This window comes from Osmerus eperlanus, chromosome 12, assembly GCF_963692335.1.
Source record: "Osmerus eperlanus chromosome 12, fOsmEpe2.1, whole genome shotgun sequence".
NCBI lineage: Eukaryota > Metazoa > Chordata > Actinopteri > Osmeriformes > Osmeridae > Osmerus > Osmerus eperlanus.
The window spans coordinates 15264210-15278251 of NC_085029.1; the positions used below are offsets into that span (position 1 = coordinate 15264210).

At 40.2% G+C, this 14042-nt stretch overlaps 1 protein-coding gene across 1 annotated transcript; it reads left to right on the forward strand.

The window, feature by feature from the left end:
* The first annotated feature begins 7520 nt into the window (after positions 1-7520).
* On the forward strand, positions 7521-12513 carry dlx4b (distal-less homeobox 4b). The gene is made up of 3 exons (XM_062475573.1): positions 7521-8127; positions 9268-9461; positions 11136-12513. The coding sequence occupies exons 1-3, from the start codon at positions 7818-7820 to the stop codon at positions 11382-11384; spliced, it is 753 nt and encodes a 250-aa protein (XP_062331557.1). The 5' UTR covers positions 7521-7817; the 3' UTR covers positions 11385-12513.
* The last annotated feature ends 1529 nt before the right edge of the window (positions 12514-14042 follow it).

A 14042-nucleotide genomic window follows, 5' to 3' on the forward strand; every position in this document is an offset into this window, starting at 1 on the left:
GGATGAGATGAAAGAGTTCAACTCTGAGACATACGTATCCTGTCTGACTTTGATCTTTCCCTCAGGTGGCTCTTTCGTTAACTATCAATCTTGGCTGTGAGCTGAAGGAACGGTAGTTGTCTCCACTCAGAAGACTTGCTCAGTTCTACCTCTACCGCTGCCGCGCTGAGTACACTTTAACTTGTCTCCGTAAAAATCTCTAAAATAAATATTGCCTAAATATTTTACAATGACGTTTTGCCCCTCTTTGCAGTGCTGGGCGTGGTATTAATGTGTGTCTTTTCCGCCCAAAAGACCCTAAACAATATTTGTTACTTGAACACACTTTACTTGAATCTAGAACATTTCATGTTCAAAAGCAAAGAAGAAGAAAAGGACAAAAACAAACACCACACGATGTGGGGCAAGAATGCAGAGAGGGAAAGAGGGCGTGTTGGTGAGGTTCAAAGATTGTATGAACGCATCACTGAGCCTTTGATGTCTTCTGGAAGACTTCAGACAGCCATAGACAATCTGACAGTCAGGAGTAGAACAGCACTGCCTTTAAAAATTCCCTCGCCCATCCTGGCCCCAGTAGTCTAGCCCTCCAGTGACAAGCACTTTAATGTGACAAGGTTAAACTCCTGAGGCCTTTTGGCGAAATGGAGGCTGTGGAGCAGAGGATCAGTTTAGAAACTCTGCCCAACACCCACACTGGTCGTCATGGACGTGTGAGAGTTTATGAATATGATTGAAAGGAACGGGTTAACTGTTGACAGGCAAACGTGTTGATCGTACAACTTCTATTTGGTTACAGAGACATGTGATGTGTCCAAACTAATGTTTATGTATAGTTTCTTAAATTACAATATTCAATAGTGGACATTTAATGGGAAATATGCAGCCAGTTTACGTAACAGTGCAATTGAGGATTTAGTATTTTATAGATACTTTTACCGAATTTGAATTTTGTCTGGCAAGTGTTTATGTAACAAAGTTTTTCCACTATCAATGTGTATGTGACAAATGAGGAAGAAACCATTTCGATATCAATGTGATATATTTATCTGTCCATTATTGCGTAAGGGACAGGCCCTGTGCTGTGAAGACCTTTGTGTACTATTGTAGGTCACAATGGAACTTAACACTTGACAGAGCCAGTTCTTGTTGTCAGCAGCTGAACTTGATCCTGTTGGTTTGTTCTTGGTGAAGAGCTGTAAAGAGATGGATTTGACCCTGCGGCCGTCAGCACCTATATTCTCCTCAAATCAGCATTGGAAAAGACAGATGGTTATGTAGATGTCAGGACCCCTGTTTTTAAATATGTTTTTTAAATGACTGAACTGATGTTCAAAACTTTTTTCAACATTGTTGCATACAAAGTCATATTTATGAACCGAAACTCCTATGCATGAGTTCTCTTTAAGTTTAAGACTTAAACAAGCATCAATGAACAAATACATGTTGGGAAACGTTTCTGGAAAATATGGTGCACCCCTAAATGCTGATACCTATCGTCAAACCTGGCAACCCTAATCTCAGACGTGACAGGTTGACCGGTCCCACTCAACCGCACACATGTCACATCCTGCAAGACCCGTCACACCAGACGTTTAAACCGGCGCTTATCGAGCGCAATGCTGCCCACAAAAGAGGGGTCATGTTACCAGAGGGGCAGGTAACTTCAGAAGGATAATCCTTAGACCTGGTGAACCGGTCTTTCACAATCCCTACTGTCTCAAACTGGCAACCCCAGGCCTTGAGTCATTGTCTGTTGATTGGGTTTGCATGTGCTTCCTTCAACTCCCCTGGGTAAATCATTGTTCTGCTGGCTCAGTATTTTCCATCCCCTTCTGTTGTCTCAACCGATCTCTGAAAAGGCTCAAGCTGGTTGCGAGGGAAAGGGATAATGAGAAATGTTTGCGCAAAAACAATAGCTTGGAATACACTGTATGTCAATGCAAGATGTTCCAGCTTGGACCTGCACTGTCCTCTGAACATCGCCATCCTATCAGTACATCTTTCCTGCGTTTAAGGGATGTATTATACTGAGGCGCAGATACCGGTCTAGGGTTGATATTGTTACGAGTGTCTTTGTTTGCCTCCTTGTCATTGTCCTTTGAGGAAGATGACTCATCAGGTGTATTGTCTGTGCGCTTCTTCAGATGCTTGTAAAACCAGACGTCCCATTGTGACCCAGAGGTTTGTCTCATGCCCCCCCCCACGCCCCCCCCTCCCCGGAGTGTCCTCAGCTGAACTGCGTGCCACCTCCTTCACGGCAGGGTCCCCAGACAGACGTGTCAGACAGGGCTCTCCAGGCCACTGCCACACTCCGACGCCCTGCTCTGATTCGAGCCAGACTTGCAAGATTCCCATGTTTTTTAAGGTTCTCTGGCAAAACCGAGGTTGGATTTACAGTGGAAAAATATCGTATATGTTTTTTTTCCCCCCATGTTGAGCTGGAGAGGCTGGAATGTGTGTGGGGCTGTAGTTTGTGAGGAGCGTGAGAAAACAACAGTGCTGTAAACACTGAGGGTAGCCCCAGACGTGGCTTCTTTGTTCCAGATGTTCAAGACAAGCAAGCAGGCAGGCAGGCAGGCAGGCAGGCAAGCAGTCAGGCAGACAGGCAAGCAGGCAAGCAGGCAGGCAGGCAGGCAGGCAGGCAGGCAGGCAGGTAAGAGGGCAGGCAGACAGAGACGGATGCAGATAGGCAGGAAAGCAGGCAGGCAGATAGACAGGACAGCAGGCAGGCAGATAGACAGGAGAGCAGGCAGGCAGATAGACAGGAGAGCATGTGGAGCTGGGGCTGGTTAGGAGCCTGCTGTAACCCAGCCCATGTACCTCAGTGTCACTTTGACTGTCACTTTACTCAGATGTATTGCAGAATGTGGATCTATGGAGACATATGTCAACTCTAGGGTCTGATCATTATTTATGCATTCTGTGAGGATGTGACCGTGTTTTAATTAAATTCTTAGCCAAGGATGAGTATTTTCTACCCTCAATATGCATGCTAGTCTTGCAGAGAATAAATAGGATAACCCTTAGGCCTACCTGACATACACACTCAGCACGCGACCATGCACCAGAATAAGGTAAATAATGAATAAATCAATCAATTAATATAAAGTAAATAAATAGACGCTACTGTCAAAATCATAATAACCCATGAAGCATAATAAATAATAGCGTTGGACTACGCAAGTTAAAGGATCGGATGTCGAGTGTAAAAGGTCTGAGTATGTCAATAAAAATCTAATAAGTGGCAGTGCAGGCACGTTCTTTTCTTGCCACATTTCTGGCATCAATTATTCCAATGATTCATTTAAATTGGTTTGGGTCTATTTGCTTGGTTTTATTTCTTCAGATACAGGTGTTTGGTGGACGGTCTCGCTGGTAAATCCCAGCAGGAGTGTGACTTTGGTAATACATTTTAAAAAGGATAATAATTAATTGAATAATTACGTTCAATGGATAACGGTAACTTTTTGAATTTGAATACCTAGAATGAACAAAACATTGGATATTGAATGTTTAAATATTGAATGTTTAAATACACAGGCTAGGCTACTTAGCCTAGCCTGTGCATACAAATGTTGCACACTCTATTAGTAACATTTACAAAACGTAAACAAAAAATTACAAATTGACACTGTCTAACGTTGAAAAGAGAGAGTAGGCAAAAAAAATATCAAGACTTTGGAAGGTTGTACATTTTGTGGAAAAACAATGGAAGAATGTAAATGAAAACTTAAAATCACACAATCGTCATTAATCTGAAAATGTAGTCTATTAGTTAAATATTGCATGCTCAAACCCTTGGCATTTTGAGGTCTGTGTTAGACATTTTATAATTAAAAACAATAACAAAGGACAATATTTGTTTCTAAAGAATTAGAATAATAAGAATGTTCAGTTTTGTCTATTTATTAAACAAAATACAGATCAATATAGTGTAACCATTTCACAACATTATAAGACTTCATTTTTAAAACTTTTAAACTGTAAAAACTTTGCTGTATACATATAGAAGGGGGGGGGGAATATACACACATTTTCATCATAGACAAATTATATATAAATTACCCTATTAGTTTGCAAAGAGCCCTTACAGGACACAAGAAACCAAAAGGCCACATTAGAGACAACAAGGACTGGTGCAATGCCACCGCAGTGTTCCTCTTTAGAGCTCAATCTCTTCTCCTGTTTGCCTTTCTTCCCTAAGGCCAAAACACAGAAGAAGAACCTTAATCATTGTATTTGCGTTGCATCACAGTATACAACATCCTATTCATATTATGATCATCACGCCCCCCTATCTAAGTATTTCAAAATAATTTAGAAAATCAGGTAAAAGCCACTTTATAATCATCGATAGACAAAGCCTTGGATGGCTTTCCTTGTGTTAGGCATCAATTTCAGTATGCAATCATATATAAAACATTCTTTTCAAACAGTCCTTCTTTTCATACCCTTAGATATAAATAGTAGGCCTCATAGAATAGAGTTTTACTTTGTGAGTAGAGGCCTGATAATGCAGTCTGGCAGGCCTGTGTCAGCAGTGGACTGTCAGTCAGACGCTCTGCCTCACCTCCGCCCTAACAGAGCCATGCTTGTAAAACATGACGTGCCAACGGCGATTATCATATCCACCGCAGTTGCATGAGAACGTGTTCTTCATTTCTACACGAGGAAGGCTGTCACTCTGAATCAGTGTACAGTGTGATGGACTAAATGGCCCGACGGGCATAGGTTGGGCCACACACCCAAACACACGCACACCCAAACACACGCACACCCAAACACACGCACACCCAGCACACGCACAGACACACACAGTGATCCATGGTCACACACACCTAGCTAGTAGGTACTCACACACATGCCCATGCGCACCATGTGGGGCGCCGGGAGACGCCAGTGAGTCTGGGCCACGCTCAGGAGTATTGTTATTAACATTTTCCCTTGCGTGTATTAAGTCAGCCACTGTGAGGACCCATCCCAGTGCCATGACTGCAGGGCTCAGCTTTGTTCTTCTCCCATAATGCAGACATAATTACAAGCCTTAAAGAGCCTGTACCTTCTCTCCCTCTCCCTCTCTCTCTTTCAATCTCTCTCTTTCTCAATCTCTCTCTCTCTCTCTCTCAATCTCGCCCTCTCTCTCTTTCCTTCTTTTTCTCGATCTGTCTCACACATCTGCCAATCCCACACCCTGGGTCTTACCCTGTTTGGACATGACGTCCTCATCAGGGCTCAGCCCTCTGTACTGTATTCAGTGACTAAGTGTCTATTGATCCCGTTTCATCAGTCTGACTGTCACTTTCACACGTGTCCATTATGGGTGATGTGCTGTTGATACTACAGTTTGACTGTCCCATTGTTCAATTCAAACTTAAATCAGCGAGCTGGCTATTTAGCACATTGTCAAGCTGTGTACTGTGTATGTGATTACTTATGTATTATTCACATGTCATACATTTACGTAATACAAATTGTTGCATATTATTGAATAAGTTCTAATGTGAAAGTGGTTTTTACTTTCACATATTCAGATCCCAACCTTAACACCAAGCATGTTTTTCATCCAAGCAAATGTTCCCTTTCTGTCATTTAACTGTGAGAATAATTTGCGGCTTGCTTGTGGCTGGGTGGGTGAAAGCTGTACAGTGCTGCATGGGTGTAGTAAGGTGGAGGCGGAGGCGGAGGCGGGGCCGGGGCCGGAGCCGGGGCCGGGGCTGGGGCTTGGAGGCTAGTAAAAGCTGGGCTAATGGTCCAGTCAAGCCCAACCTAGCGATGAGTCCTCCTAGCAGCAGGGGTGAGTGCTCATAGGAAAGGACATGACCAAAATGAATGGATTGTGCACCAACACAAGACTCTGTTTACAATTTCACAAGATTCATATATGTAATTATTTTGTAGTATGCAAGTCACTGTCAATATGTGGCAACTGTCCAAGTCTAAAAAATCAAACATATTTACTTGTCACAAACGTTACAGTATTCTTTTCTCCGATCCTAAACTTTCACCTGTCGAATTATTTATTTATTTATTTTCATGAGGTTGGGTGATTGCCTTCATTGGTTGTCTGTAGTTTAACTCATAATGATGCAACCCTCCATCCTGACAAATCATATGAAACATGTTTTTTATTGTTTGTGATTACTTAAATGTAAAGACATTTGTATCCTTATCTGATGTCTTAGAATTATTTTTTGGAAAATTGTCTAGTATGGATGTCTTGAAAGAAGTATGAAACAAATGGGTCTAGTTAAGGAAGACTTGATCAAACAAAACGTCGACCCGCTCAAATTAAGAACTGGCCCTCAGCGAAGAACCCTTCCCCTGTCAACACAAACTGTTCTGAGATGCGTCAGACTATCCGACATAGGCCTAATTGACCCTAGGCTTTCTGCTAATCATTTATCCGCTAATTTTGCCACCTTGTATCCCGTTCATGGGACTTGCGTTTCAATTGAAGCATCTACAATGTAAGACAACAAGGATTCTTGTGACAAATGGATAATCGTATTGATAAAGAGGTTTGCTTGCAATGAGGCTCATCAATCTAGGAGCAGTAGGCATGTTAATGAATACACAGTTATTTTCACTGTAAACTTTAAAATGTTTAGGTAAGTCTCTTTTTTTCCCCGAGTAAAACTGGCGCCAGTGTGAGAAATACAGCGGACACTAGTTCGTTTTGTCCAAGAGCTGTCAAACTGTTCAAAGATGGTTTGGGAACTGTTTTGGCCGGAGGCACAAAATTAATCAAGATCCGAAATTTAGGCTATATTGTCCGTCTGAAATTATTTCTTTATGGCAATAGGTTAGGTTTTTCTGCTATGTCTTAGTTATATTCAAATAGCCAAGCGCGTACAGCATTTTACATCCAACAATTTGTTTAATTTTCATGCGTAATTCATTAGGATTAATATTCGCTATTAAAAACCTAATAGCATTTTCGAACAATCATTAAGTTAGCCAACATAATAAATATTCTCTTAGACAGGCTACATGCATCTTACGTCGGTTTGAATCAGTTTTGAAATCCAATTGCCACAAATTCAACCGCAATCAGAACCCACAATTGTTCAGCATAACGGCCGCTCAAGAAAAACAAAATCCAACTAAGAGCCTATTTAAGGATCATATTACCAATTACAATAGCCTACATTTTACCGCAGCCTACCTCTGAACTTAAATTTGTGATCATGCCTAATTTCCTTTTTATTGCCAACAATTACATTCCGTACATCCTTAAATAGGCTACTCTTTTTTAAATGCAACAATTGAGTTATTTGGTGTTTAGGCTATTTTGTTTTGTAATATAATCAAATATAAGCTATAGGCCTATACAATCTAAAATATATAGACTATATAACTTTATCTAGGTTCCATTCATATATGCATTACAAGAATATTCTAAATTTGATCAAATCGTTTGATGAACTTGGAGTTGTCATCGGTGGCTGAAGGACTGCATTAATGAACTTAATCATTCTTTCCCGCAGGCTCGAAAGACAGCCTATGTGCCTCAGACCAATCAGCACGCGCGCTGATGGAAGGCAGTGAGTTTGAGGCGCACTGCTGGATCCACAAGCAAGAGGTGTCTGGACAATATTGAGAGCGTTACCAAAGATGTAGGGAAGGAAGGATTCTTAAATTTCGCATTCAGATTCGTTAGCACGAGTCGGATGCAAGATTTCCCCGGTTTGGATTTTTTTTAAGGCGATGTTGTTGACTTGATGCTGGATTCGTTCCAACTTGTACTCGTTATTCAACCTAAGTCAATGAATCCCCCTTTGGACCGACGGGTTTATGGACTTCTGCATTAGCTAATTATGTCTATGGGTTTCATGCCTGACAGTTTGAATTCAGATCCCTCCAAATCGGCGTTTTTAGAGTTTGGGCACGGGCACCCGGCGCACCAGCAGCATTCCCAGGGACTCTCTCACATTTACCCCGTCCATGGCTTGCACGCTGCTGGCCACTCTCAACAGGATAATCCCTTTAGCCCGGCTGCGTCTACCTATGGCCGCTCTCTGGGCTACGCCTACCCCAGCGCAGTGAACACTCATCCCCCGAGTGTTTACATGCCCTACCAGCACAACAACCACAACAGTTTGGGACTCTCAAGATTAGAGGAGACAGGTATGTGTAAAATACTCGGCTATTGTATTTATGTTGTTCTAATACAATCCCCTTGTCCGTTATGTAAGCAATCCAGGAATTGTCAGCACAAGATGAAATGAAAGGAGTTAGCCTACAGTGTACAACTTCCAAATGTTAACACGAGGAACTATAGCTGAACTCCGTGAACTATGATAATAAATGAATAACGTATTCATTGTTAAATGAGCCTACAGTATAATCTTCTGTCTTATTGAATTGAGGTCCAATTAGTTGAATTTAGGTCAACATCTTAAAACGTTTGGTGAATGACATACAATTTCTGATGAGCAATGAATTAACAGCGTGAACAACACTGTAAATGGCAAAACATGTGCAGTAGGCTACTAATCATATCCTACAATGAACGCAGATGGTATAATAAATTTTTATTGACCATAATGTTATGGGGTAGGGGTCAATTATGAGCAAGGCCTAGCCTACCTCGGAAAACGTTGTTCAGGCTATTAAACTAATTGTTAGCTAACAAGTTTATTTTATTTTGATGACAGCCATCAGATGTAAACTTTCAGACGTTTATAATATAGGCCAAATGCAGTTTGACATCAGCATGTATAGGCCTTCTTTGCATGGATTTATATATATATACACACACACACACACACACACACACACACACACACACACAAACACACGCACAAATAGCCTACATTTTTAAGGAAATAGTAGCCAAAAGGCCCGAACGGGATTCCCACGTTTGTATTCTTTCAATTGAACAGATGCTATCGGACTAACCCTTATGAGAGATGATTTGTGAACCACCGTTGAATATCCACATGGACTTTTATTGAGCGAGCTGTTTTGGCCTCAATTCGAGAATCCGAAGGGCTATAGACTATTAGGCCATAGAAGGTTTGAAGTTTGGGACACCCAATCCTAACCTATATCCAAGAGAAAAATCCTTCTTGTCACTCATTATCTGTCAGTGATTTGGGAAGATCAACTACGCTAATACCTGTAAATCTACCCTCTGTTCGGCTCGGTTAAGTGACAAAATTGTAGCTTATAAGCTACAATAATTAAATCACTAGTCACAAATCAAAATCAATGTGAGCCAATTCAACTACCATCTTAACTGATGTTCTCTGCTCCAACCTAAAGATCGTGAGAAGTCTACAATGATCGAGAACGGGGAAATTCGCTTGAATGGCAAAGGAAAGAAAATACGCAAGCCTCGGACCATCTACTCAAGTCTTCAGCTGCAGGCTCTACATCAAAGATTTCAGCAAACCCAGTACCTGGCCTTACCAGAACGTGCGGATTTGGCGGCAAAATTAGGGCTGACCCAAACACAGGTGAGGACCATTATAAAACTGGACACTTGATGTACACTATTGAAAGCATAATTTAATCACACAATTGCAGAGATTGAGAAATGGGCTCCTTGCAGCCTATTTTTTTTTCATTCGACTGACTTATATAATTCACCACAATAACACAGGTTATTTTACAGCAAAAATATGTCTAATAGGTCTTAATGTTGAACAATAGTATACTCTACAGTTCAAACAGTGACAAGATCCCAACTGTTACAAAGCAATGTGAGTGTTTTCGTTGTGTTGTCAATTTCAAATCCATCACGCATAGGCCTAGGCTTTGCAAAAATATTTTGAGGAGAGGATTGGTCTTCAAACGTTTATTATTGCAGGCAGACGCACACATGAATAGCCTATAGGAGAGATTTGCTCAGTCAATCATTTTCAACAACATTATTCTACCTTATTCTCATATTACCATTGTGAGTTAATCCTTTACTAAGTGTATCTCGCAAGCAAACAGTATACCGTTTGATTAACTGGATTACAATGGGAAATACTTGTAGGCCTAAACATTATCTAAAGGCCTATGTGTTGTCTTTATACAGTTGTGTCGTGATGTATTTTGACCTAATTATAGAGCTAATCTTATCCAATAGAAAGTAGGCATATTCATAATAAAGCTCGAGGAAAAAGACAAGTCCCTATATTGGACGGATGGATATAAACACACACATACTCGCAACCATACATGCACACACATACAAGCACACAGTCCTAATCATTCATTTGTGTCAAAAATAATTTTTAGTATGAAAAAGGTCATATGGCAACCATTTGGATGTTGGATCTATAAACCTATATCTATAAACATTTAGGAACAGGTGGCATAGAGCACACATTGGTTTCTTATGGAATCAGTTATTCAAGTTATCCATATGCTGTTTTGCCAAATATGTGTTCCCTCTTATATAGTTGAACTGAATATATATCAACAATCTGTATCATATTTTTGTTTATTTCCAAAAGATAGACAGTCCCGATCGCAGATAATTAAACATGAATATGCACATTGGCACATATCTCGCTAAAATCTTCATAAATCTTAAGACCCTATTCAACCATGTGCATGTTTTTACTTGAGGACATGTGGCGTTTTACGAATATTTTTTATAAACCATTGTAAAACTTAAAATAAGTAATCTTATTCTGAGTCAGCAAAAGTACATCATAAACGCAAATTCATTATGACCTATCAACTTGTTTACAGCTAAATCTCTATGTGCCTTTTATACATCTTTTGTCTCGTATTGTTGATGTCAGGCTCATGCATCACTGGCCTCGTAAAATGTTTAAACAATGACAAAGCAAGAAATGAATTTACTGTAGTCTAAGTGTCGCTTATCAATTTTCTCAAAAGTAAATCTCCACAGACCGACAGTTTTATCTGCCGTCGAAAGTAGGGCTTTAAATGGAGAACGAAGGAGGCAGCAAGCCACCTTGACACGAAGCCATGTTCCTTTCAAGTCAAAGCATAATTACTCTATTTTCGATGTAATTTAAGTTTTTTCCTCCGTTGTATTCAGTTAAGACTGCATGGGCCACAACATGCATTTTGTTTATAAGATAATTGTTTTTATAGGATGGTGACTTTTCATAGGCATATGCTTGATGCCTGGAAACTCAGTAAAATCCAAATTTCTTTCTTTTTAGGTGAAAATATGGTTTCAGAATAAGCGTTCGAAATACAAGAAGATTATGAAGCATGGCAGTGGACCGGAAGGAGAACATCTCCACAGCACGTCATCCATCTCGCCCTGCTCACCTGGGATGCCCCAACTGTGGGAGGTGTCAATGGCAAATAAAGGGACCCCTATGCACACCAACAACTACATGAACAATTTTGGGCACTGGTACCCAAATCCCCATCCAGATACAATGTCCAGACCTCAAATGATGTGAGTGGACAATCTTGTCTCTGTGCAAGCAAGTGCTAACTACCGTTACAGCCATGGCCGAGAAGTTAGGCAACTTTACATTTGAATGCATATCATGCAACAAGTTTGAATAGTGTGTTGACGCGTGTTTAAATATGAATTGTGTTCTTACTCATTGTATGCAATTGATGTATTTGGACGATGCTATACGCCCTATGTCCAAAATATTATTTGTCTATTTAGTGAAAGCCTAACTTCGTTTATTGGAGAATGCTACAACATTGAGGCAACAACTTTATGAGTTTACATAAAGTGTGCCATTCTAATTGGTATTGTGTATGGTATGTATGTATATGTGTAGTCCGTCGTTACGGTTACGATGTTATGACCGTGTTGGGCTTTCCACTGCAGGAGTGCCTCGACACAACATTGCCGTATATCACATAACCGACTCGTGTCTCTGCAAATAAGTCAAATAAATACCGGTTTCTATGATAGATAATGGGATAGGCTGTAAGAGTGTTCATTCATGAGTTGGTGAATTTCATGTGTAGGCCTAGGTTAACGTCTTTGAATTTGAGCAATGAAACATTGATGAAGGGAGGAATTACACCACAAATTCCTATCTGTTGTTGTCTATATGTTTAGGCTATTTGTTTATCGGTTATATGTCAAATTAAGGTTTAGCCTATATGCATACACATTTTCGGTACGCACGCCTCATGTAAGCCTACCTGTAATGCTTCAGTTTTAGAGAGAGAGAAAGCATTGGCCTGCGTTGTGAATCTCTTAAATACTAGGCTACGGAAACTATAATCGGAAAATAAATTAGCACTTGGTCTGTACGTATGTAGGCCTACATGATGCCCTTGTAGTTTAAGACAGGCCTGTGTGGGAACTAGCCTGTAGTCTACCCTGTGTGTTCCCTTGCTGGACATTTAGGTGCATGGTCTGACAATAAAGTATTACTAAAACATCTGGAACTGATAATATGCTTGAAGAAATAAACCCGTTTAATTTCAACATGTTTGTTGAAAATTCGAGAGGTTTAATAGCATCGCTATAGTTTATCAGCCTGCAATTCTGCACAGGTGTTCGAATGTAGCATACAGGACCAGCTCAGCCAAGTTAACGACTGTGTCTCTTTTGATGTGGCAACTTGTCATGTTTGTCACATTTGTTCTGTAAATCAAACTACGTCTAGTATCACACGCATGCAAGACACAACTAGAAAACGTGACCATGAGAATCGGAGCGTTCAATAATTTATTTTCCCAGCATCGTAAATTTCAACCGTGGTGTTGGTGTAAAAGATCACTTTACAGGTTTGCGTTCTGCAAAGGGCGAATCAGTGGATATTTTTCTAACCCCTTCGTTTATGTTTTTTTCTTTCTCTTTTACATTAATGAGACGAATACAGGGCTTGAATGGGATTCTAACGACACAAGTGTAACTGTATTTTCCTTTTTCCTTTCTTCTAGTAAACCCAGGAAGAAAGCAGAATAAACTGATAAAAGACTGCATTTTCGATCGCGAAGCTGTACCTGATTAATAGTAGTCTATACTGATTTTCACATTCTGGTGTTAACAATGTTTAAACACTACTAACAATCTATTTATATTACTGTAAACAGTGCGCCGCTGGAACAAGTTGATGCTAATTCAGTGTGGTGCAAATTGAGTCTTGGTAAACGTTGATTAATGATACCGAATAGGCCTCTTATGTGAACTGAAGAAGAAAACATCAATTTTGTTCGTCCGTGTTTCATGCAGCTCTGTAGTGGCTTGGCAAACATGTATGTTATTCCATAGCCAATCAATCATTCAACGATTGCAAGGGTTTCATTGAAATGTAGCTAGTTCAAATATGTTATTGGAAACAGCCGGTTATCGATTCGAATGAACAAGGACAACATCAAGGACCTTAGGGCTGTCAAAATATCAATTGACAAAGCTCTTGGGGTCCAGTCCGGTGACCTGCTCTTGACATCACAGAGCTCACACTGTTTCATAGGTCTCGCGCAACGTAAAAGTTAGCCTGGTGTTTCTGGTATAACTAAGCAAGTTATCACCGTATTAACATATACTTACATTTACTAACATATCATTATTGGCCATCATATTTACTAGCATTTGTAGGCCTACATTTATCTTAGTTTCAATATTCCTTAAATATATGAAAAATATGATGCTAATTATTTATTAAAATTAATATTCTTAACTATAATAACAATAATATACAGCTTTGTTATACTGTACTACTTAGTCTTTGCAATGCAGATAGTGCATAGTATACTGCAGATAAAACTATTAGCTTAAAACCTGACCTATTTTGCTTTCTATGTCTGTCTCCTCGCAGTCTTGAACATGTCGACAATATGAAGCATTAATTGCACCATATTAAGATAGACGTCCTCCTGCCTTACCTGAAACGTTACCGTATTCTTTAGATGCCTTGGATTAGAAGGAGGAGATAACCCTGGATGCAACGCAAAGCAGCTCTGAACTCCGACGTCTTCACTCTACCAACTAGACTTCTTGGATAAATGCAACCAATTGTGTCCCATTTTATATTTCCTCGTTCTGTGTTCTTTATACATACCTCCTTTCCCTTTCTCCTCTCTGTGGTGATTATGGGCCTTGTTAACACGCAAGCTCTGGAAAGAAGAGTCAAGTGTTGCTG